This window comes from Phaenicophaeus curvirostris, chromosome 13, assembly GCF_032191515.1.
Source record: "Phaenicophaeus curvirostris isolate KB17595 chromosome 13, BPBGC_Pcur_1.0, whole genome shotgun sequence".
NCBI classification, from domain to species: Eukaryota; Metazoa; Chordata; class Aves; order Cuculiformes; family Cuculidae; genus Phaenicophaeus; species Phaenicophaeus curvirostris.
This window is the reverse complement of record NC_091404.1, coordinates 14,555,458-14,580,812: the sequence shown is the minus strand read 5'-3', so window position 1 is coordinate 14,580,812 and position 25,355 is coordinate 14,555,458. Positions and strand designations below refer to the sequence as shown.

General features: G+C 43.1%; 1 protein-coding gene across 2 annotated transcripts; it reads right to left on the bottom strand.

Annotated features, from left to right (window-relative positions):
* Nucleotides 1–7,131: 7,131 nt before the first annotated feature.
* LOC138725980 (P2R1A-PPP2R2A-interacting phosphatase regulator 1) lies at nt 7,132–24,374 on the bottom strand. 2 transcript variants are annotated; one of them, XM_069867329.1, is made up of 10 exons: nt 24,228–24,374; nt 19,856–19,934; nt 15,272–15,328; nt 13,265–13,308; nt 13,132–13,186; nt 12,599–12,691; nt 11,841–11,929; nt 11,431–11,495; nt 10,308–10,404; nt 7,132–9,198 (listed from the first exon to the last, which is right to left on the bottom strand). In XM_069867329.1, the coding sequence occupies exons 1-10, from the start codon at nt 24,341–24,343 to the stop codon at nt 9,039–9,041; spliced, it is 855 nt and encodes a 284-aa protein (XP_069723430.1). In that variant the 5' UTR covers nt 24,344–24,374; the 3' UTR covers nt 7,132–9,038. The 2 variants fall into 2 exon arrangements, with proteins under 2 accessions (XP_069723430.1, XP_069723431.1); XM_069867330.1 differs by having other exon boundaries at nt 11,431–11,492.
* Nucleotides 24,375–25,355: the final 981 nt, after the last annotated feature.

Below are 25,355 nucleotides of genomic sequence, written 5' to 3'. Positions count from 1 at the left end.
TGTGAGGCGAACATTTATCTTGTTTCATAGGATGAGTATTTCCTTCTGTTTGATGTTGCGTTGCCAAGATGTCCAATTGAAATACATTTCTACTGGGGGGCTGTTATTGCTGCATTTGCTTGGCACACACGGTCTGTGTTTCTGAGAAGTTAATAACACATGCTCTGATCTGTGTCAGAAATTTTGGAAATTAAACCTTCTTCTCCTTGCATGTTGTGGGTCACTGTCCTGCGTGCGCCGGGGAGGGCAGAGAAACCTGCAGAGAACAGTGTTGCTTAAAACAAAAGGACAGAGGTTGAACTTAAGGAAGTTGTTAATCGCTGTACATTTTTTCTTATATATAGTACAAGTAAGTCTTTAAAGGGCAATAAAATGTTACTTTAGTTTGATTCTCAGAAGAACTGGGATTGTGTCATCTATCAGCGTCAGATGATAAGGGAAAGTCAAACATTAACATTTATTTAAAAATAAAAAGGTTACTGCCTGGAGAGCACGTTGGGTCGCAGTGCGTTCCTGCCGCTGCAGAGCTGCATACTTGCATCTTCACTGTTATTCGTAGGAGGCGACGTTGCCAATTCTGATTTTCCTGAGCTCCTCGAGGATGGGTGAGGAAATGGAACAGAAGTTCAGGAGATAAAGGTGCCTTGTGGTCTGTTAGCTCGGCTGTTGCCATACTGACCTTTATGTGGGCAAGGGTGGCAGGACTTAACACAAGGACAATGTCTTAAAGGTCCAAACTGATTAAAAAAAAACCAAATGGTTTTTTTCCCCCCTGATAACTTTGAGTTCCAGGTATTTTGCCAGGCGCTTGCAGAAGAACAGAGGAGAGAGAATCTCACATGCAAAAACTTGAGAGTCTCTATAACCAAATCTTAGCACCTGCTGCCACCTTAGTCCTGCAGGACTGTGCGTGCATGAGGGTTAGGGAAGGAGGGGACAGGACAACAGAGACCCAGGCACCAGCCTTTGCTTTCATGGAATTTAAAGGCAAGTGAGTGGTTTAGAAGTACACCTTGACCAAAGAAATCGTTAACGAAATTATTAGCAGCTAAAATGAATGTAACATGGGGCCATTTCTTTTTTTAAGGGCAAATGAGGAGCAGTAAACAGCTAAAAAAGATTAAATGCACTGTGGCATTAAGCAGATGCAGATGAAACTGGTGCTGGGTCAAAACAGATGTGACAAATGTGAATTTTGACTTCTTTCTACTTGAGGGAGGTTACAGCACGCTGTATCATCGCAGATTTATTCCTCTGGTGGGAAAACAAGACCTGAGGATGGTTTTGGTTCAGCACGATGAGGGGGATGTATCAGCTTCTGTCACAGCGTGGCCACAGGGAGACACTAGTGAAATTTTACTAGGTGGAGGCACAAGGTTTACAGGCTGTTTTCTAAGATACATATACATATATATGCCCACACATGCCTCTAGTACTTAGTAGGGCTGTGGAAAACACCAACTGCCTTTGGAAATAAGACCTGAGACAGTGCATATGCCTCCTCTTAAAAACACCAGGAAAAACAGTTAAGTGTTCACGTCATTTCCCGTTCCTGACTCAACACAAACAAACCAGTCATTTCCTTGAAATGGGAAAGTATTTTGGACAGATGGGTTGGAGGGCATTAAGATCATCCAGCAGAAGCACTTCCCCACACACACACCTTGTTTATTTAGCGCTTGCTATGGCTCTGCTGTCTCAAACAGGAGACGAGGGGGCTACCGAGACCCTTCTCATAAGCGTCACCCCAGCAGCTCCGGACTTGAAACACACTCTCTAGATGCTTGCACTTGTCTGGATTAGAAAATCTTTAGACATCCCTATTTCCTCTGCAGGAGCGAGTAGCAGAGTGCTTAGAACTACATTAGGCCCCATGTAAGTGTTTCAGAGCTCCAGGAATAGAGGGGAATGTTCAGATAATGGTTCATTTCACCAGGGATTGCAGCTGCTGGAGCCCCTGAAGAGCAGAGGGGGGTCGAGCAGCCTCACACAGAGATTGCCGGGAAGCAGATCCAGGCCCCGCACAGGGAGATGCTGCTGCTGGCGGTTCCAGCGCCCCGGGAAGCTGAACAAGCTGTCAGATGGCAACAGCCGCTGCTCGGCTTTCGCTGGCTAAACAATGGTCTTTGCAGCCTCTCCAGGAGGAGCCCATGCCCAGAAACCCTTCCTGGAATCAACCTGCTAAGGATTGTCAAAGTCCAGCCTATATTATTTCATTTTATGCTCACAAGGATCTGATAACCAACAAGCCTAAGCTGGCAAGAGGCTACCAGACAGACTTGGCAATAAATCACTGTATTTTAACCCTCATTTGTCAGCATATATTTCAGATACCTAGCTGGGCTTGTTTAGCCTGGAGAAGAGGAGGCTGAGGGGAGACCTCATTGCTCTCTCCAGCTACCTGAAAGGAGGATGTAGTGAGGAGGGAGCTGGGCTCTTCTCCCAGGTGACAGGGGACAGGATGAGAGGGAATGGCCTCGAGCTCCACCAGGCTGAACATTAGGAAAAAGTTTTTCATGGAAGGGGTCATGGGGCACCGGAACAGGCTGCCCAGGGAGGGGGTTGAGTCACCTTCCCTGGAGGCGTTTAAGGGACAGGAGGATGAGGTGCTGAGGGACATGGTTTAGTATTTGATAGGAATGGTTGGACTCGATGATCCGATGGGTCTTTTCCAACCTGGTGATTCTATATCTGGCTTCCCTTGTAACAGCTTCCTTCTAAATGCCAGGTTCCATCACCCCTTTCCTTTGTTAGAAGATGAATCTCATTCTTGACTTGCACGCACTGGCAACCCACCCACTGGCAGGACAAGACGACCGAGGGGGACTTGCCCCAGCCCATCCCCCAGAAGCCAGAATACTTTGTTTACAAGAAAGAAAACCCTCAGGTGCCCAGCGCTGTGTCTCACAGGGCCCATGGGGACCCGAGACAACCTCAAAAGCCAAGGACCAAGATCTTTCTTTAAAAACACAAACTCAAACCTGAAATCATCCTCACTGCCAGGCAGGGGGCCAAGTTCTTCAGTCAGAGCAGTTCAGGTACTTTGGCCTCTGAGTTTGTAAGAAACCCTCCTGGGTTAAAAAAAAGCAGCAGCAAGGGATCAGACAGCGACACAAGGCACACAGGGCTGTGTCACCCCAGGGTGTGATATCTCTGCTGAGCTGAGTAGACACAGAGAAAATAGGTTCTCACCCTGTGAAACGAGGCAGTCACCTCCCCGCGGTAGCGCTAGAGAAGGCACCATCTCTCATTAGAGCTGGAGGAGACACATCCAAAGCTCAGGGCCAGGGACAGGGTCTGTCTGCCTTCTATTGCTGCCTGAAGAAATTAAATTAAGACTGAAACCACTAAAGGAGCGTGAAATATGCTGCTGCCAGCAGCGCATCACGTACTCGGTGCTGCTCCACAAAAGCCAGCGGAGATTGGGAAACCATTGCTACGCGGTCAAGCGGGGGCCAATTAAAGCAAACAAACCTGTAAATGAAAGGAGTCTCAGGAACCTGCAGATCCTCAAAAAATACGTACTGGAGGTATGAATGCAGGTGACACTCAACGTAATAACTAACACCGAGTAAGGGGATAATTCACTTTTTGGTCTATTTTTATCTTCTATAGAACGCAGCCTCGCAGAGGCTCTGCTCTCTGCTAACTCGCTGTTTACTTTAGATAATCCACTGTAGCCAACGCGTATCAGCTCTTGGAAATGTGCAAAGCTCCACAACCGCGCTGACGATAAAGGTGGAACCACAGGCAGGTGAAGCAACGCACGCAGCCCTCTGGAACAGCAGAGACTCTGCAAAGGAATAACTCAAGCAAAAGCACAACCGCGATGACAGCAGCAGGCTCAAAGCAGCAGATGATCTCCGCAACCGGCCCCCACGACCTCCCTGCTGTGGAGCATCCATGCAGCCGCTGCGCTGCAGGCATCCTGGTCCTCGCAGAACGAGAGATGCCAGGAAGGAACAGAGATGACTGATAAAATGTGTATCAAGCACATGGAACAGAAGAACCAAGAGTTTGCAATCAAAATCCATGTTTACAGTTGAAAAAAAAGAGGGATTAACAATGCAATTGAGGCTAACAGAATTCGATAACAACACGAGAGCATCCTGCTCTCGCAAACTGCAGCCGCTCGGGTGGCCTGAGGTACAAACATCAAGGCGTGGACGAGCTCCTGCTTTGACAAACAAGAAACCACTACAGGGAGACAAATGAAACTCAGCAGCGATGCTCTGGAATCGCATGTTCCATCGACATCAGCAAAGCCATTAGTGCCTTTCCCTCAGGAATCTGCCAGGGATCACCAAAATAAAACCCTACTGCTTAAAGGAAACCACTTACAACGAGAGGATCTTGATTTATATTTAGCAGGAAGTTTCTCACAGCAATTTTGGTGCCGCACAGCCTGATTTAAGCTGGCTTGAGAGACAAGGGTACACCGTTTCTGTGCCACGAAAAATGATGTATGATAGGGGAATCGTGGATTTGATTTTTCTTCACACAAGGGGAAAAATTAATCATGAGAACCACAGAGTCATGAGAGCAGAGATTGGTACCTTCAGCAAAACCTTCTCCCACTTCAGCAGCTCTTCCCACCTCAGGTGACATCCCACAAAAGATAAAACATTTACATGCCGTTATTAATTATAGAAGGAAGTCTTAAATAACAAGCATCCGTAAGGCTCTTGTGAAGCAACTAAAAGAAGAAGAAACTAAGCTGTTAGAAGAATTTTAAAATCCATGAGCACCAGACTTGTCTGGGAAATCTCCAAGGGAAGGGGGAAGTCTCATCCATTCCTGGAGACGCAGGGGAACCAGCAGGTAGGCATGAAGAGGCGTGTTTGGTTTTGGTTTAAACACTCCCAGCTCCTCTCCGCTGACGTTTCTGTTCCCCAGCCAGCTACTGAAAGTCAAACAAGGTTACTCTCCTTCACTGTTTCTTTCGTTTTTTCTCCTCCTCTCATGCTCCTGCTGCAGAGCCTCACCAGGGGAAGTGATCTCTCCGTTCCAGGGCATACGCAGTGTCTGGGTCTTTTAGATGTAGCTGCCTGCTGGGATTCATCAGGCATCTCCTAAGCAGAGCTAACCTGGCTCTCCAGTTTCTCAAACAAGGACGCTCACACCAAGTACAGAGAAATGGGAAGACCCTCCTCTTACGGGTAAAACAATCAATCGACCAGCCATCCAGGACACACTCTTAGGAAACACACGCCAAACCAAAATATGAGGTGACAATTTTCACATCCAGTTATTGAAGTGGAATCTTGCAAGCCAAGCGCTCCTCTTCAGATTGATAAAGTTTTAATTATTGTACTGTGGCTGTAAACATTCAATTACATTTACAAATATTTTAATTTGGTGCTTCCAGGAGAAGAGGGATCAACTTAAACTCCATCTGCCGGTTGGTGATGAGAAAGGTTGCTTTAAAGAGGATATGGAGAGCTCTCACACTCTAACGATGACTCCCGAAGCTCTCTATTTTAAGCAAATGAGTTACGACTCCAACATATGCAAGAACACAACGGCATAAAGAGAACAGTTCCGAAGTGACTCTGCTGAGAAACGCACAAGCTGTTCTCAAGCTGGAAGGCAGCTCGTGGGGCTCCAGAGGTCACTCCTGGCTTTACCCACTTCACCAGCCAGTAACTGCCCAGTAGCAGAGCTGGACTCATGCTCACAGCTCTGATGCTAGAACCACAATAAATGGAATAATTTCAGTCTCACCAACAGAAGACTTTGGACACCAGTTCCGTTTGTACCGGCTGGTGATCGCTTATGCTCCAGTTTTCTGAAGAAAGCTGAAGAGAAGGAATTTAGGATTAAGTTCCACACTAATCTCAGGAGGACCACAGGCAGCTGTTCGGTTGAGCATTCAGATAACTGGCTTGCTGACAACGCACAGAAGACCCAAGCAAATTAATCTGGCTGAGGCACAGGCTCGTTTTTCCTGGCATTTGCCCCTCTCCTAGCATGGAGTATCCATTCCTCTGCTAAATGCAGTAACCACCGAAGCGCTCACTCCAAAAATACAGCCCCCCTGAGCACTGGCACGGTTATCAATGTTCCCTCGGCAACTATGTCATTCTGGAGAAGGTGGAAGGAAGAAAAACACCTCTCAGTTGTCAAGGAAGACACGCTGGCTCAAGACTCAATTTAGCTGCCAACAAAGCCTACAGGATAGTTTTCAACCAGACCAACCAAGTGTCAATCACAAGCGAGATTTCGGAATGACGCCATTCCAGAGAGGGGCAGAATCCTGGGAAAACAGCTGTGCGAAAAGGGCTTGCAGCATAAAAAAAAAAGTTAATATATAATAATATATACTTATGTATCCTAGTGATTCCACTATGGCCTGAGACAAGAAATCTGCCCATTTCATAGAATCATAGAATGGTTTGGGTTGGAAGGACATTTACAAGTCATCCAGTCCAACTCCCCTGCAGAAGCAGGGACACCTTTAACTTGAGCAGGTTTCTCAGAGCCCCATCCAACCTGACCTGGAATGTTTCCAGGGGTGGGACATCCACGAGATCTCTGGGCAACCTGTGCCAGTGCCTCACCACCCAAACAATAAAATATTTCTTCTTTATATCCAGTCTAAATGTACTCTTCCTTAATTTAAAACTGCTCCCCCTCATCCTATTCCTGCCCTCCCTGTCCAAGAGTCCCTCCCCAGCTTTCCTGCAGCCCCTTTCAGCACTGGAAGCTGCTCTAAGGTCTCCTTGGAGCCTTCTCCTCTCCAGGCTGCCCCAATGCTCTCAGCCTGTCCTCATAGCAGAGGTGCCCCAGCCCTCAGGTCATCTTTGTAGCCTCCTCTGGACCCCTTCCAACAGATCTGTATCTTTCTTACGTTGAGGATTCCAGAGCAGGACACAGGACTCCAGGTGGGGTCTCACCAGAGCGGAGCAGAGGGGGAGAATCCTCTCCCTCACCCTGCTGGCCACGCTTCTTTTGAGGCAGTCCAGAACACAGTAGGCCCCTGGGCTGCGAGCACATGTTGCCGACTCATATCAAGCTTCTCATCCATCAGCACCCCAGTCTGATTTAAAAACATTTCTGATTTAAAAACATTCAACCACAGATGACAACAAGAAAACGGTCACCTCTCTAACGAAGCACACAAGCAACACGTTTGTTTTTCCATTTATTGGCACTTATTTGAAAAATAGCATAAATATGCAACAGAAAAGAGACAAGTTGACCCACACACAGCTGTTAAACCCTTCTAGTGATGCATCTTTTTAAAAAGACCGTAAGAGACACCAGGAGTTCATTCTTAAGAAATAAGAAAGATTAAAAAAAAAAGTCTTGCCCTCACCACACATGAGTGAACGCGCAGCAACTCTTTGGCACATACCTGGCATTGCAAAATGAACTCTGCCTATTAGAGAGCAAACAGACATTAGACACGAGCTTGTCCATCTGCCATGGGGATGAAGGGCAGGCTGACTTTAAGGAGCTGCAATCAGGAAGTTGACTATTACAATAATTTAAAAGGAATTAAATCAAAAGTAAACTATGTTGTATCTTATTTGAACCGAGAAAAACTATTAAATACATTCTATTTCCTTTCTACAGCAAGGACATACAGAAGGCAGTCATCGGTCCTCATCTTTGCTCTTCAACTCGTCCATTTTAATCTTGACAGCTGCTGTCCATCAAAGCTTCATCCATGTGAATGTTTCACAGCGGAGTTCAGAGTGGGCTTCACTCCTATTTGACAAGTTTCCACTTTTCTCACTTTATTACACAAGGATTTAGTGTTTAAAAATAAAACCTTTTGCTTCATTATTAAGCTCTCTGGAGAGAAGGTTCAAAACCACACAGTACAGGCACACATGTGCACAAAACAGGGACCCAGCTAGGGAAGTTCAGCTGCATAACAGAAGTCAACAACCAAAAAGAGGTTGTCGCTGGAAACTCTGAAAGAGCTGTCTCTGGTGGGGTCTGCAGATTTGCCTCCCCGATCGGGGAATTTCAGAGTTGAGATCAGGATGCCTCAACCCCCTGACTTTTCAGATGCAGTATAAGAATCCTGAAACAGCTCAGATTACCGAATTCCACGCTTCTGATCAGTATGGGAAGTTTTCAACAGCACAAATAACTTGACACTGTTGTCTGAGGAAGTGACATCAGGAGATTAAACACAGACTAAACATGTTTGGTCCCCTCAGCCTGTAAAAAAGCATTCAAGATTCCTCACTGTATTTGTTCAACAACAGTCACTACTTAAGTACCAAGATTCAGTACTTAAGTACTCAGGATTCAATGTTTTGTTCCAAACATTATTACTATTTTTCCCTATCAAAAGGTCTTTGGCAGAGCACCTACCACTCTAATACATCAGCTAAATGGGGAAGGAAAAAAAACATACAAAACTCCAGGAGAACGTTCCACACCTAATCTGGAATAAGTTACAACAGCAGTCATGATTATGAATAAAATCCAACATATACATCTGACAATCCACCAACTTCTTCTGACATCTATTAGAACACAGAATTGAACTAACAGCCAATCTGAACAGAACACAAGAATAAATCTCCTCCCTAATATTCGCCCTTTGATATGAAGAACAAAAAATATAAATATCTAACGCTCTGGCAATAAAACAAATCCATAAGCTGCTTCACTGGTTTCAGACTGAGGACGATGAAAGTTACCTGCTACTACATAAGCACCACGATATATTAGAGAGGACGCTGCCTGCTGGCTGATGGAAAGCTGAGTGTTCCACAAGCAGAGTGCACACACAGTATTTGTAACTTACACCAACGAGACAATACCCACTGCAAATCCACAGCTCGCTTACTGATGTTAGCATCAAATATGTTTGCAATTCAAATACTTACTGTATTTTAGTAAATGTCATACAAATCACTAGAAACGTGAATTCCTCCTCAAGGAACTGTTCTGGAAGTTTTCTAGAAATAATGACATTTCTGGAAGTTCCTATGAGGAACAGAATCAGTTACACACAACAGAGTCTTATCGATATCCAGCCTGTTTCTTGGTGTCCATTAGCAGACTTCAGCTTCTCAATTAATGGGTAACTTAGCCGTAAGATCTACTGGTAAAAATGAAGATCTGGAGTCAGAAAGTGCGACTGGAGAGTCTGTGTTGGTGCCCACTTCAGCTGGCGAGTCACAGGAAGAGCCTGCGCTGCTTCTGTTGTCATCAAGAGCATGTGACGACAGACTGCAAACAGAGTAACGTCAAGATATGAGAGATAAACTCTACTAAGTTTCAATCCACAGAACCAAATACTACTTCCATCTGTTATAACAAACGTGTATCTTTGAAGAAACAGTAAACCCCGTGATTTTAATTAATCTGCAACTACACACCTCACAGCCACTCCCTTCGGCTCCCCCAGAAATGGCCTATGGATGAGAAGCATCAGGCGGAGAAATCCATAGCCACCTTTAACATATCTCCTACGAGGTCCTGGGCTAGGACATACCCAGAGGCCTCTTTTGTCAGGAGAGATGAAAATAGACTGTACATCCCTCAGTTGTATCACTCACTACTTCCTTCACAGGACATGATTATACCCACTGTTGTTAGATGTACCACTAGTGACAGCATCAAAGTGGTTTTAAAAATTACCATCTCCTAAATCAAGATGCTGCAACCAAACTGGCACTGCTAAGCCTATGATGAAAAGCATCTGAAAAAAAGGCATATTTTTGAAGTACTTTTAAAACATTTATTTGTTATATAACACTGCAACGGGCTCAAAGCTTGTGCTCAGCTACGTACGTTAGCTGAGAGGCAAAAGGGGGCAAATGTACTGTAAACAACCCTGTCTCATTAGCTGCCTGGGCGCACACTACGTATTATTAACTTCTTGACTAACATACTAAATCAAAATCCTTGCTATCTCAAGTCATTACGAATTTTTAAGTAGCGCTTTTTATCTCCTCCCAGCAGGAGGGTCACATAGAATAATTTTCCTATGTGGCTAACAGCAAAGGGAAAAAAAGAAAAAGAACATAAAACCATAATCCAGCCTCTAGCCTTAGCATTCACATTTGATTGCAACTTGAAAGCAGACTCCAAACACTGCCAGCCATGAGGTGTCTTTTCCTAAATGCACTCAGCTCCCACATATGTGAAGGATGGTAACAATTAGTCCCAGAAATTGTGGAATTGTAGTGACTATTACTGCCCATTTCCCGTGATAATTTAATTACAGGAAGTCTGTATTAATAATAATTCAAAGCAACTTCAAGAATGACTACTGATAGATGAAAAAAGACTTGTGCTTGTGATAAAATCAACACAATAAATAGCAGAGCATTTACCATCCCCCAAGGTCCGCCTGATGTGAAAGCTCAAGGGTAAGCATGTTGGTGGATCCTTGGAATAATCTTTTTGGATGATCTTCCATCTCTGTTACACCTTTGGTAAGAGATAAGGAGTAATAAAAAATTACTATTCATGTAAGCTAAAACCTACTTTCAATGTAATTCTACAGAGCAAACAGAACAGAGCTTCAAATTTGCTACAACAGATTGTTATTTTATAGGCAAAGCACAGAAGTTCAATTCTGAAATTTAAGGCTGCCTATTTCTGGGCAACATTTCAGTCCAAGCTTCAGGAAGTTAGTGAGCTAAGAACTGAGGTCAGATAGCAGATATTTATTCCTCAGTAGTGGAGAATAGTTTCAGTTTATTCCACTGTCAGAACACTGAGTAGCTCCACCAAAGCAGAGAAGCTGAGAATAAAGAAAGCTTGTTTTCCTCTTGCAATCAATAAAAGCAGGGCCTGTGATTATCACTAAACTTAATATACTGACTTTGATATCCAAATGCACTAGAAGGGAGAATAGCTATATGCAATGACAGAACTCAGAAGTATTTTAAACGCTGTCTCAGGGCAAGAAGTGCTTTGTTACAAAGGCAGAGCATGAAGATATAAAAACAGATGCAATCAAATAACCAGGAGTTAAACTTGAAGAAAAATGCAGGAAGATAAGAGATGCATTTTCCAGTAAAGCTGTAAGGTGTCTACCACATCTCTGCATCACTTTTTGGGTTTGAAGGGTGATTTTTAAATCTACAGCACGTATGTGCTTCGTGTTTACAATCTTCAAAATTTCCCATTTGTTAAGATAAACCAAGCCAAAGTTCTATTTGTCATTTTGTTAAGCAGGTTACATTACTTTCTTATCAGATCGATATGACTACAGCAACAGAGAGGCATTAGAACACAACAGCTATTAGTTTTATGGAGTAGTAAAAACTAATTTAACAATTTATTTTATCCCCACAGACAGTTCCATTTATTTGGTCATCTGAAATACCTTCTATTTCTAGTGTCTCTTTGAAATTTTAGCCAACTGAACAGAATGATGAAGCAAGCTACATGAATTATTATCAAATTAACAACTTGACCTATGACGTCAGCCAAAACCAAATACTGTACCTTTTCTTTTTATTGACCCAAGAACACTCGGTCGAATGCAGTTAATTGGACTCTGGCTTCTCCTGTTAAAAGAAGGCACATGGTATACTGATATCATCACTAATAAAGGAAGCCTGAAAACATGTAAAAAAAAAAGTCCCCTCCAGAATTCAATTAAATTATTTAAGATGTGATTAAGAGCAAAACAGAGACTACACTGAGCAGACAGATGCCACAACGCAGCTCACTTTTCTAATGTCATGACATAAGGAATTTAAATATTTTAGAACGCTGTAAATTCTGAAGTTTATATTGATACATTAAATTGTATTTGTGAGCAAAAATCAATTACATGTACAACAAACTGTAGTATTTCAAAAGCTTACTGTGACCAAGCTATGCTAATTTTCCATTACTAAGCTGGCACTTACCTTGAAAACCGTCTTGTGGGACTTGGGCTGGGACTGGGAGGTAACCCACTGCTGCTCACCAGACTTTGCAAAGACGGCGAGAAACATTGCTGAGAACAAAACAGTTTGCATATTTACATTTAAACACTGCATCACACTCATATGGTAACAACTGATCCTGCTTGATGATCAGAGGGCTACAACACCTCCTCTAGGAGTACAGGTTGTTCAGCCTGGAGAAGAGAAGGCTCAGGGAAGATCTTCCTTCTTTAAGTCCATTCCAACCCAACCCATTCCATGTTTCTATGAAATAAGCAACCCACGATCAAATTATGCAATCAGTCGATACGGCTGGGTATAACAAGATGCTAGTCGTTACTGAGAAAAACACCCTAACAATTGGACAGATTCCACTTTCATGCGGAATACATGTAAGCTGAGAAGGATTTATTTCATCATAGTCTAATTAAACAGACTATAGTTCATAAAATAAGAATGTATGCACCTTCCTCTTATTCCAAGAGCAAGACAAATAAAGAATAAAGTTTATTAACCACATATTAACAGTCAAACACTCAACAGAAATTCACATCCACAAGAAGTGCAACTGCTAGCTGCTATTTTCTGGTTTGGGGTTTTAGGGTTTTTCTGTTTACTCTCTAATTTCTTGTGTGCAGCTGAGGTAGGAAAGAGTAGATGGCTTCATTTTTTGCTAAGAATTCAGTTGAATTTATTTAGCGCTACTCAAGACAAAACCATTATTACTACATTTTGCTCACCTTCCCTATTCCTCTGGTAGGTGAAGGAGCTGGAGAAACTGGGATAAAGTCTACTTGCTTTGGTGATGACGATTTCTCAAAATCGTTATCGCTCTGTAAATAGTACATATAATTAATCTAATCAGCAAGTACCTTAACATGAAAAAGACCCAATTGGTGTGAAATATTCTGAGTGAGATTCCAAAGTTATCCTCCATCACATTCATAATTTTTAGGTAGCCCTTATGAGCTTATACTTAAAAAAACCCAACCAACAAGCCTTAAGCCTTACACAGTGAGTATCAGAGCATGAAAGGAAATAGAAACAGACATCCATGCACATTTCTTTTGACATAGCAGCCCAAGGAACTCACATGTATCCTCAAACAACTGATAATTCTATGCCTTGTTATGTGAAAAATTGCTGACTAAAAGCAGTGATATATTAACACCTTCACTGTAGATCAAACTACAAAAGAAAATGTTGACATGAGAGAGTCTCTAGTGTCTTCATACTGATAACAGAAACACAAATTAAAGCATGAACGCATTACCAGGCTCAAGCTCTCCTCCCATGAGTGGCTCATCTGCATTGCTACTTGCACTTCTCTACAAAGAAGAAAAGAAATGTATTGTCCCTGGCCCATACAAGACTGCATTAAGTATTCTAGTTGTCTTAACACTTACCTTTCACGTACTGTTTCTCTGTTCATCAAATTCATTCCTTCTTCCTGAAAGATTAGCAGATTAAAAATTAAATCGGGAAAAAAAAGCGTTACTGGAGCAAATCAGAAAAGTTCATTTCATTTCACTCTGGTATGTGGAAAATTTATTTCAAATCAGTTAAGCAACAATAACCTTAAGCTCTCCCTACATGAAAAGAGATGAGGGGGAGAGATGTAGCAAGAGAGACCAGCACATAAGAAGAGCTTGCGGGAAGTGGTTGTTTCTCAAGCAGCGTTTCTATTTCCATTACTATCCAAGACGTAATTACAAAAACGAATGATGATAACATAAATCAAACATTTTGAGTACCTTTATGCAGTCCAGTAGAGATACTAGAAAATACAGATACTGGAATCTAGCACAGATAATTCTCAAAAGGATGACTGGATCCTTACCTTATTCTATGTATTAGTAACTAAATAGACTCAGTCAACATCTCATTTGCAGTGCAGGCACTTTTATTCTAAAATATGCATTAAAATATTCTTAAAATGGATCAAAGGTGTAAAATTAAACTAAACGTTAACACCAAGTTCAAGTACAAACTCAGGTATGCAGCCTTCCTTAAAACTAACTGAATACTGTCCGATCTGCTAGGTGATCTAGTAGATTCAGTCCAGTTCAACTAAACATCATCATGATCTTCATACATAGGAAGCTGCTTCTTAACATTGTTTAACTCTGTGATTATTTGCTAAGATTTGAAAGAGATCATTAGCAAATCACACAGGTTCTCTCCTGTGCCACTAAGCATACACAATATGGAATTTCAACTTGTGAATTTAATAAGCAAACAGAAGTTAGGAAATGTCGTTGTTTGCTTTAATAAATGTATGGAACAAGTACAAATACAGGAGTATTTTCCAAGAAGCTGAATTGTCAAACTTTACTTCATGTAATGTACTGGAGCCACAGCAGTTCATTTCCTTGCTTTTATCACATTTACATATTAATCCTAAGCTTTTTTTATGTTGATAAAACCAGCTCTGTAATTGACCTCAGTGTTGCAGAGTCCCTTTAAGCAAGTAAATCATTCACATAATGACAACAAGCAGTTATTTTCTTTGGGATTACTATGCACGCACCCAAAGTACCTGAGGTGGGAAGCAGAAACGCCTTCCATCACTTCAGACACCCTGAAAATGCTGTTCAAAGCACTGAAATCTTTTCTTAGCTTTTAACCCTGTAAAAATCAAGCTTATCCAACTGAAAACTAGCAAGCTGAAAAAATAAAAATAATCAAGCATCTTCAAGTCAATTTTATAAACATTCTTCTGTCAAAAAGTTGACATAAAATGGAGGAGCCACAAGAGTTTGAGCTTGTTGATTTTAAAACACGAGTCTTTAGGCTGCGGTCTGCTGTTTGCTAGCAGCACTATTTAAACCTACTCAGACCTTGCCACACACTCCCCTCCCCTCCAAAGTGTTTTCTCTTGCGCCCTTCCCCCTCCGCTCATGCTGTGACAGCACAAGTGCAGCAATCTGGATAAGAAAATCATACAGATGAAACGTAGCCCAGCCAGAAGAATCCAAACTATTTTTTAGCCAGAGTGCTTCCTCATCCAGTTCATTTTCTGGCAGCACAAAAGTCTCGTGCAAACACAAGTTAAGAAACAGTTTGTTATTGGTCCTGAATATCCATGCTAGCCCTGCTGCCAAAAACTCAGTGAAATTTCACCCTAAGGGTTCACATTAAAGGTTTCCTTTCTCACGTGTCCATTTTAAGATTTCTCTTTCCGCTACTTCTCACCATAAGATGCCTTCTGCTTTATGAAACGTAGAACTCTGCAGACAAGATACAGCCTTTCCTTTTGAAAACACCTTGAAGTGATAGACTGCAGCAGGCTCGGTGCTACGGTTTCTAAGGAAAATCTACAGCCATTTGAAGAACATCACACATTAACTGCAAAAAATCCAATCACCTAGAGAAAATTTAAAATTAAAAAAAGAAATAGAATCTCTGCTTACCTGTTTGATTTGATGAAGACGGCTGCTGGGAATACGGATAGGAGATGATGGCACAAACTGTAAAACAAAGCCCCATGCAACTGAGATACACTTAGAAACTACAGGAGAACCGAGGGAAAGGTACAGGAATGTTAGTCATCACTACCTCAAACTAAGCATAAAATGTAATTAAAAAAAACCAAACTGTTTATAACATTTTCAGTATAAATAAACTACATTAATTACTTGCAAGATTGAAATAATATGTATTTCTATATCATACTGCTTTGCATGCCCACGAATGCTAATTGGTATCCCCCTGCCTTTCACTTCATTTCCAGGCAACTGGAACCCTCAGCCTTCTCTACAGAAGGAAGCTGCTTCTAACCAGCACGCTGCCACCTTTAAAAAGTATATATATATACACACACACACACAGTTGCATAAATATTTTCATTTAAGTGATCCAGAAGGCTCCCAATAGATGCTTTATAAATACAAACCCAAAATAACACATTGTGCAAAATGGTTTCTGAATTGTTGTCTGCCTATAAATGAGTGCTCTGACAGGTGGGAAAAGTCCATTAGTTGAAGGCTAACAAAGAGTTAAATACCTTCCTTGTGGTCTAAGAGCTTCACCCATTCAGGTGAAATCAGAGAGGATATCACTAAAAAGCGATCTTCTGTTAATTTTGTCAGTTTTACAATCAAGATCTCACCGGAATACTATGATCTAAAATTGCACATTCAAAATCAAGTAATTAAAAGTGATTTTCTCAAAATATAATTCCCTTTCATGTATTTCCCATCCCTCAAATGTCTGACCCTCAGTCAACTTGTGTTGCAACCCACTTAGGGGTCAAAAAAGCAAAGCTAGATGTGTGCTCAGCAAGTAAGGTTTGTATTATAACTGTTTATATATTTTATGCAGTATGAGGCTTCATCCCCCCTTCAGGAAACATTACTAGAGCTCTTCAGGCTGAAGTTGAAGAACTAACAAATATTCAATTAACTGTTTATTGCATCATCTTCTAATAGGTGCTATGGAGAATACAGACTTTGCTGTCTAACGCAAAAGGTTACAGTAAGTTATCACAGACTATTAATGCTTCAAGTAGCCAGAATCCTCCCTCTAAGTAAACAAACATCAAGGCATCATGCTCTTTTCCTCAAAAAAGACATCAGCATTCACAAAGAGGATGTCAAATGTTTGTGCCAGAATTTAATCATCATAATTACTACTGGAGCCTAAGAGCTACAACGTTTTGTTTTGCTACTTCTGAAGTCCAGTTTTGGTCAGCTTTGCTGTTATGCTGTGCTCCCAAAAATCCTGTGCAGCTAATAAATCCTCCTCCAAGCAGTACCAAGCAACACAGACCTTGAGCTGACCTTGAGTCTCACACAGAGAGAAAGATCTGGACGATTCCTGCCTATTCAGTCTGTCACTGCACAGCAGAAATGCATTTGTTCCACTCATTATATTCTAATTTTACAACTGTGATCCGCATAATTTAAGGTTTGGCACTAATTGAATACATACAAACCCAGTGGTTTGCAGAGTAAAATAAAAGTAACAAGACAGTTCAGTGTTCTTCTGCAGGATCTAATGCTTAACTAAGCCCAGGAACTCTGAGGATTCAACATCCCATCTCCAACAAGTCACGATCCTCACTTTGTCAGTGCTTAAAACTTACTTTTTCCTTTTGGTAGTCCTTTGATTTAATTCTTGTGAAAAGAAACCTCGGTCACTTTAAAGGACACTTGCTGATGCAGACTGAACCAATTTGTTAAAATTAAGCTGCTCAAATCCCCAGCATTGTAAGAGACCACAAAGCTGAATAAAAACTACCAGAAACTATTAGACTGTTCAGTGGAAGAGAAACGCCTTCCCTTTCCTCCCTTCTCCACTATGTCAGACAGGCTTTTCCATGGAAGGTAAAGTTTCAGCAGCACCAAGCAGGCGGCGCAGCCAAAGTCACCTGGCCCAGCACCTCTGCCCTTCCACTGCTGTCCCTGCAGTGCCCTCTGCCTTCTGCCAACACAAGCGTTTGTGGGGCACACAGGGAACCCCAAAAGGGAACTTGCTGAGCTTTAAAAAAACCAGCTTTTGCTGCAATAGTATCTAAACATCCAACCCCAGACTAAAAAGCTTTGCTTAAACAACAAAACAAAGCTCCCCGCCACACAAATAAAACAAAACCACCAAAACTCACTAAGATGCCACTGATACCTCCTGAAAGGAAATAAATAGCCAATACAGAGCCTAGTTGACCCTTCCTTGGCCATCACACGTAGTGTCAGAAAACTGCAGATTAAACCCCTGCCAAAATGGCATTGCTGCCCCTGTAGTCATCACTGCAAATGAGCCTGAGACTTGGAGAAACTGTTCAAAAAAATAAAAGATTTGAGAATTTAGCTGAGCAAATGGGACAACCACAACAGCCTTGAAGATGGACCTAGATAAAGCATGGCCTTCAGTTACCAGAGCATTTTAGCAACTCCCCTTGCTCCCACAACAGTAAACACAACATAGATTAGACAAATACAAACACAGAGTTTAACAAAACATAACATTTCAGGTGTACTTATAATACCAAATTAACAATGTTCCAGTCACTTACTGAGTGTCTTCATCCTCTTGATTAGAGCTTACACTGCAATAAAACTTGGACTAGTTTTCCTAAACACAAAAGAGTGGGGTTTGAAATACACTTTACCATCTACTTACTGTAGAACTTAATTTACCAAAGTAGATGTCAGAGCTCCTTAGAATATCTCTTCACATCATAAAACTACACTTCTTTGCTACAGCAAGAATACCAGATGAGGTTGCTTAGAGTCCTTAACGCTGAAAGTTTAATTATTTTCACAAAATCTTTCACCTCTGGATGATCCCACTTTAAGACAACAGAAGGGTAACATCTCTTTACAATTCCATCCTCCCAGCCATCTTCAACAGAACCATAAACCAGATCATAGTTCAAAGAAATACTTCAAAGTGATCTAGCAGCCAATGGAGCCCTTGATTTCTATCGTAAGTAAAATTTCAACTGTATTTCGTCAGCACCTGGTCAGCTGAGGGTGAAGAAGGAAGTTAACTTTCAGGATGCTTCTTAACATTAACTTCCAGTGAGGTGAAGGGTTAAGAACGTCACCCCAAGAAGATGGGAACATTGGTTCAGTCCAGAAAACTGCAACAGCTATGAGAGGTAGCCAGAAGACCTCAGCCCACCACTGAACGAGCTCCTGCTTCCCAGCAAGTTCCCAGAAACACACCCTAAATGAGCATCTTTTTTTCCCGACAATTGAGGACTTTCAAGAATCAAGCACAACAAATTGAGCTTTTACGTTTGTTTCTCCTTTTGCCTGACCACAAAGCATAAACAAATTTACCATGGGCTGCTGCCTTAAAAATATATATGAAAAAAAAAGAGATTGTTGTTTAAGTAATCTTTACCATAAGATGTTCTATCGTGGTTTGTATCGTAGCAGGAGAATGATTTCTAGAAAAGTGTGTTGGTTTTGTGACAGATACAAACCTTTGCTGAAGTAGTTGTCTGTCCTGATTTTAAGCCAGAATTTTAGCTAAGGGGCATCAGTCGAGAAAATTGAAAAGCAGCAGTCTTCAACCACTAACACGTGGCTAATAATTTGTTTCTTCAAAAGGTAACTGAGAAAAACTGCAAATGCCATTAGCATTGCAGGGACTTGGTTTCCCATACTTAAAAGAAAATTGATACTGCTCCCTTCCCACCCCAACATAACCTAATTTTTCCAAAACATTAATAATGAACTGAATACAGCTGGATATTATCTCCTGTCTACCTGTTTCTTACGGCTTTCTTAAGGGAAAAGTTACATTTCTGATTATACACGAAAGTTTTGGTTAGAGAAAATAACTATGCTGTGGACCCTAACCTTTAAGGGTTAACAAATCCTGCTGTCAGTGTGATACTGTGCAGGTATTCTCCATCTCTCAAAAATCACACCCTTCTACCACACTTTGTATGATACTAAAACACAAAATACATACTATTTTCTCTGGGTTTGGATCAATATTTTAAAAATTCAGATTTGGGGAGTTAAAATGAGAGAAGTCTGACAAAAGCTGAAATCACAAATGAGCATCTCTGAGAGACACCGAATCATTCGCCCCGGAAGCCTCAAGATTCATGCTCTATCAGACAGCTATATCTCGTTATATCAGGTGTTGATTACACAATCCATTCTGACACTACTATATAAAAGATAAATTAAGACCAGAACACCACTACACTTTTTTTTTAAATCCAAAACAATTAGCACACTGAACAATACGTCTGTGTAATTAGCTTTCCTTGTGAACTACCTTATTCTCAGAACATCTGCTTGCATTTCATAAACCAAGTTACGATCACAACGAAATATAAGTACTATCCAAGGCCAAATAAATAGTCCATAAATAAGATTTCACTCTAGCTACAGCGTGTTAATGTTACGGTCTAAAACCATGTTTCTGAAAACATGTGGTATTAGTTTCACAGACTACAATCTCATTTTCTTCTTTAATCCTGTTTGCACACTTCTGCTTTGGACCTAATGCGGTTGGTCTAATAGTTTTCTTACCAGACTATGACGATTCATAACTGTGGTACTGTTCCTGCGGGTTCGCAAAACGTTAGCCTGGAACACCTGTGAATTATCGCTGTGAAAAGAAACACTTGTCAAATGCAAAAGCCATTTCCTTCCTATCAAAAAGTACCTCTTAATATAAGCTCAGTTTCAAACGCTGTGACAGTTGTCATTTCAAGACAAAACACTCAAGAAACAGGTACATAAGAATCCTCTTCAGATTGTTGGCAGAGTGGAAACCAAATTGCTCTTTCCCCAAGTCCCAGCTACTTCATTTAATGATTTTGATTAATCATATTTCGTCTTCAGAATAACTGAAAACTGTTAAGAATGATCATTTCCGTGGGTATGGGTGATGTTTGGAACGGCTGCAGGTTGCGTATTGCTTCAACATCATTCAACAGAACAAATTCATAAATAGCACATAACCAGTAACTGAAACTAGCTTTAACACCATAGATGAAACAACACAAAACACAGTATCTTGACAAATCTTAGCACCACTGAACATTTTGTTTCCAGGATGGGTTAAAATTAGACATACAGTAAACCCAATTTTTTTAAAGCCCTAAGATCTTTGACCACAGTCATGTTTCTAGCCAGGGAGCAGCACATCCATTTCAAATATGCAGGATTAGTTACTGGATGCAAAATGAGCTCCTTTCTCAAGGCAACTTTAGTTTTATTGAAGTTTCTCTGGTCACCACTAGTGTTATCAAGAGGCCCTGATCAGTATTTAATGAGTGAGACTGCAGAAATTAAGTAAATTTTTATGGTCACTAGAATAAAGACTTTGAGCCACAACCCTGCAATCCCCACGCCTAAACATCACCAAGGAGCTGCACAAACAGATCCAAATACAAGACTGAAGTTAGATCCAAATTACAAGCAGTCACTGGGCTGGATCCTTTTGTTTCAGCTGCCGGACTGGGGTGAACAAAAGCACCACACAAGCGAAACTTCTTAAAACTAATCATGCCAATAGTACTACCTTGTTCTAAAGGCTGATAACCATAATGCACTTTAAGGGCACATCATGAACAGAATCCTCCAGTTTAAAATGCACCAGCCAAGTTTTAGACAGCTTTTATCTAGCTGCAATTAAAAAACAAGCAAAGCTTATACTGTGAAATAAAAGCCAATGGCAGCTGGCATAAATACTGTGCTTTCTCTAAACCATCAAGCACAAATGACCAGACATAATTTACAATTTTCAAAGAAGTTTCACTCAGTTTAGACCCATCAGAGATCAAACAGTTGCCATTTGATAGAAGGTAAAACAGCAGAAATTGAAGGGGTCTGTGACATGATGTTTAGAGATGAGATTTACTGGCTGAGGCCAACAGCCAGAACTCATTTTTAGGGTAAGTGCACTGGCTGGTGTGCAAACACAAGACAAACAGTACATCTTGAAATCCAGGGTGTGAATCAAGAGAAGACGTTGGAATGATTCTGTAAGACATTACCATAGACAGAGTCCAAGATTCAATGCTAACTAGAAAAGAGGGAGAGGAAAAAAAACCCTACAAATGCCCTTACCTTTAATCCCTCTGGCAAAAACTCCAGAACTAGTCAGATCTCAGACTTGCCTTTCACAGAAAACCAGTTTCCATTAAAAATCAATTTTATTTGTTGTGAAAACAAAAGTCAAATATTCTGTAAAAGGTAACTTCTACGATCCTGAAAATGCTCTGTGGCTCTATGGCAACTCACTGTCCAAGGTCTTTACTAAACCTGTTAATGAAAAAGTCAAAACAGGAGGCAGAGTAGAAAAAGCACAGTGTTTGAGAGCAAGAGGTTTTTGTTTCAGTTTACCCAACAAAGCCGTTCTAGGAAAAAATGAAGTTTCTTGCCAAGAGCTGCAATCTTGCAAAAACAGATTTCTGCTGGAAAATTCCTAACTAACAGGCAAACCACTACAAGTGCTTCAAATGAGTTTAACGGCATCTCAGTTTAATTTTATAAACACCTAATGTGCAGTGTATGCACAGCTCTAAAGCAGCTCAGGCTCATTGTCCTACCTGCACAAGCCCTGAAATAATTTGTTTAACAGGATGGATTTTTTTGTTTGTTTGTTTTAAAGAATCAAATATCTCACAGCTTGTAAAGAAACAACTTGTAAGAGCCTGAGACAATTAAAAAAACTCGTCTAAGTTACATAATTAATTTACCTGCTCAGAAATCTCCCTGAGGAACAACTGCCATTCACAATGTTTCCATACTGTATGGAAATGCAGACTGATAGTTGTTTCACCTATTATGTAAAAGAATCACAACTATGTTTACTTAACATTAAATCATTAAAATTAGTATTTCCCCTGAACTGTGATGTACTGTTAACTATTTTGGTAGACAAGGATTAAAAGACTTGTTTGTCACTTGGTATCTAGCTCCTTATAGGAACATGAAATTTAATGAAAAAAAAAAAGAAAAAATAGCATAAGTACTTATCACGTGTTATAACATCTCTTATCAAGTTTATTATCAATATGCTCTCCCAAACCGCAGTTGGACTACCCAGAGCAGCACATGGAAGTTAGGTGGTAGCCACACTATGTAGCAGACAAGGGCATCTCGTAACTTTGTGACAGCGCAGAAAAAGCAAGAAATAACACTCGGAGTTATAAACTTAACCAAACACAAAATCACACAAGAGACCATGCACATCTGGGAGCTTTCCCCCTATCCCGCACCTGGGACTGCTCTGCCCTGTCAGCTGAAGGGACCCAGACCTGGAACACATGGCAAACGCCCAACCCCCTTGCAAATACCACCTGCCACAGACTCATAGTGATATCTGAGAAAACCTGCCTACGCAACTCCTTGCGTTTCTCCCAGTAGTGGGTACCATCATCCAGAAAAACTCCAGCACAGCCAACATGTTGTCTTACACCAAATGTAAGACTTATGCAGGTTTCAATATCCCATGACCTCCTTCACTGAATTCACTGGATTATTCTGAAGGTGTTCGCTGCTGTAATCACACACAGCACAGTGGTTTCTCCTGGTCAAACCCAAAGCATTGCAGAGATCACAGCTTTATCTACAGCAGCAGCCACAGCCTTGACACTGTGCGCTGTTTGCTACGCAACACATGGCAGGCCCTGATGGAAACCAGCAAAGTGATTTAGCAAAGTGATTTAATGAAGCTGCACATGCCTGCCTGGGCACTCAGGCTCTGCTCTACAGGAAGAACATAATCACAGAATGGTTTGAGTCGGAAAGGACCTTAAAGCCCATCCAGTTCCAACTCCGCTACGATGGGCACAGACACATCCCACAGACCAGGCTGCTCAAAGCCTCATCCAAGCTGGGCTTGAACACCTCCAGGGATGGAGTGACCACAGCTTCCTGGAGACCTGTGCCAGTGCCTTGCTGCCCTCATCACGAAGAATTTCCTCCTACTATCCAATCTAAATCTTCCCCCTTCCAATTTAAAGCCACTCTACCCTCATCCTGATCCAAGAAACAGTTACTATTACAAGAAGTGGAACACCTTTGATTTAAGCTAAAGAGTTATGTTTCATCGAAGTAATTGCATTTCTTGAAAGTTAAACAGAATGCCCCTCTGAGAGCATGTTTTCTTTAAACAGTGTTTTTCCAGACACTTAATTCATAGAACCATTAGGTTGGAAAACACCTTTGAGGTCATCAACTCCAACCGTACCTGTCCACTACTAAATCACATCCCCAAGCACCTCATCTACCTGCCTTTGAAACACCTCCAGGGACAGTGACTCAACCATCTCCCTGGGCAGCCTGTTCCAGTGCTTGATGACTCTTTCTGCGAAGAAATTTCTCCTAATTTCTTGAAGATGATAACGCCTTCCACAAAGTCTGATCCGTGCTTAACAGATATTGCTTCTTCTATAACCACCTCTGCTTGCAGCCTTTCTCTAGCTGAAAGGAAGGGTCAGAGAGCTGGACGCAGCTCCAAATTAGAATCATAGAATAACCAGGTTGGAAGAGACCCACCGGATCATCGAGTCCAACCATTCCTATCAAACACTAAACCATGTCCCTTAGCACCTCGTCCACCCGTGCCTTAAACACCTCCAGGGAAGGTGACACCTCCAGGAAGGTGATTAGCGAGAATTTTGACTGTTGTGAAGTTTGTAACAACATTAAAATGGAGAGTAGCGGGATATGCATGAGATTTCTGGGAAACAGGACTAGGAAATCCATCCAGACCCAGCTCCGTTCTCGCTGCACATGATCGATGGGGATCGCTCCCTCGCGCTGCCTACGCTGACAGAAGGCTCTCGCTTTCTAAAACTCCAGAACGACTCTTAACAGTTCGATTCTTGCGGCCCTTTCGCTACCGCTCCCATCGACCCCGCCGCTCCGGCCGGGCCCCGCCGCTCACCTGAGCCCGTGGATGAGCGGGGCGCTGTTGGAGCGCCTCAGGCCGCCGCCGTCGCCCGGGGCCGCCGCGCTCCCCGCCGGCAGCTCCAGGTCCAGCTCCATTTTCTCCTGAGCCATCGCGGCGGCAGCAGCAGCAGCAGCAGCGGCGGCGGCCGCGGCCCCTCCCGGCCCGCCCGTTCCCTACTGCCGCCGCCCGCCGCGGCCCCGCGCCCCGCCGCTGCCCCCGGCCGGCCCCGCGGGGCGAGCGCGGCGGCCCCAGCAGCGCCCCATGCCGGGGGCGGCCCGGCCCGCGGCCCCTTCGCCCCCCGCCCCGCGGCCCCGACCGCCTCGGCCCGGCCGCCGCCCCCCCCCCGCAGCGCGCACGCGCGGGACACGGCGCGGGGCCTCGCCCGGATGTCGGGGGGCGGGGCCTGTGCCGAGGGGCGCTCGTGGCCTGGGCCGGAAGGGGCGTGGCCTTGAAGCCATAGGGGGCGGGGCCTTGGAGTCAGCCTGCGGCCTGGCCAGGAGGGGCGTGGTTTAAGCGATAGGGGCGGGGCCTGGTCCCCATGATTGGCGTGCCCCCTGACTCTCTATTTCAAGTCGAGAGATCTAGGGCAGCGCCTTCCATTTTTCCGCCCTCAGAGGTGGACACCGCGTGTGTTTCATTCCCGCTAGTAAATAGAACACGCTGTGGGACGCTCTGCAGTCAGTCGTGGTTAACAAACGCGCCAGGGGAGCACACACGCTGCAATCTACTTTGATCCCTTGCAACAGAAATTCACGACGGAGACTTTTGAGCTCGAGGCCCAGGCTGCCCAGAGCAGCCGTGGCGGTGTTCAAGGCCGCTCCGGATGGGGCTTTGAGCTCTCCGATCCAGCGGGAGGCCACGGGTTCAAACCCTTCCATCCACAGCCCTGCGCGCCCCAGGCCTAAAAGACCCCGACGAGCTGCGCAACCACACAGAGCGCAGGCCCCGCCCCAAGACCTCGCCCCTTCCGGCTCAAGCCCCGCCCCTTCCGGCTTAAGGCCCGCGGCCCTGTTCCCGCCCCCCGACGTCCGGGCGAGGCCCCGCGCCGTGTCCCGCGCGTGCGCGCTGCGGGGTGGGGGCGGCGGCCGGGCCGAGGCGGTCGGGGCCGCGGGGCGGGGGGCG

Excerpts from the sequence above, each read along its gene's own strand:
- LOC138725980 (XM_069867329.1), bottom strand. The coding sequence starts at position 24,343 with ATGGCTCAGGAGAAAATGGAGCTGGACCTGGAGCTGCCGGCGGGGAGC. Across the intron at positions 19,935-24,227 it reads CCGCTCATCCACGGGCTCAG|CGATAATTCACAGGTGTTCC; the intron begins GTGAGCGGCGGG and ends TTCTTTTCACAG. Across the intron at positions 10,405-11,430 it reads TGGGTCAATAAAAAGAAAAG|GTGTAACAGAGATGGAAGAT; the intron begins GTACAGTATTTG and ends CTCTTACCAAAG.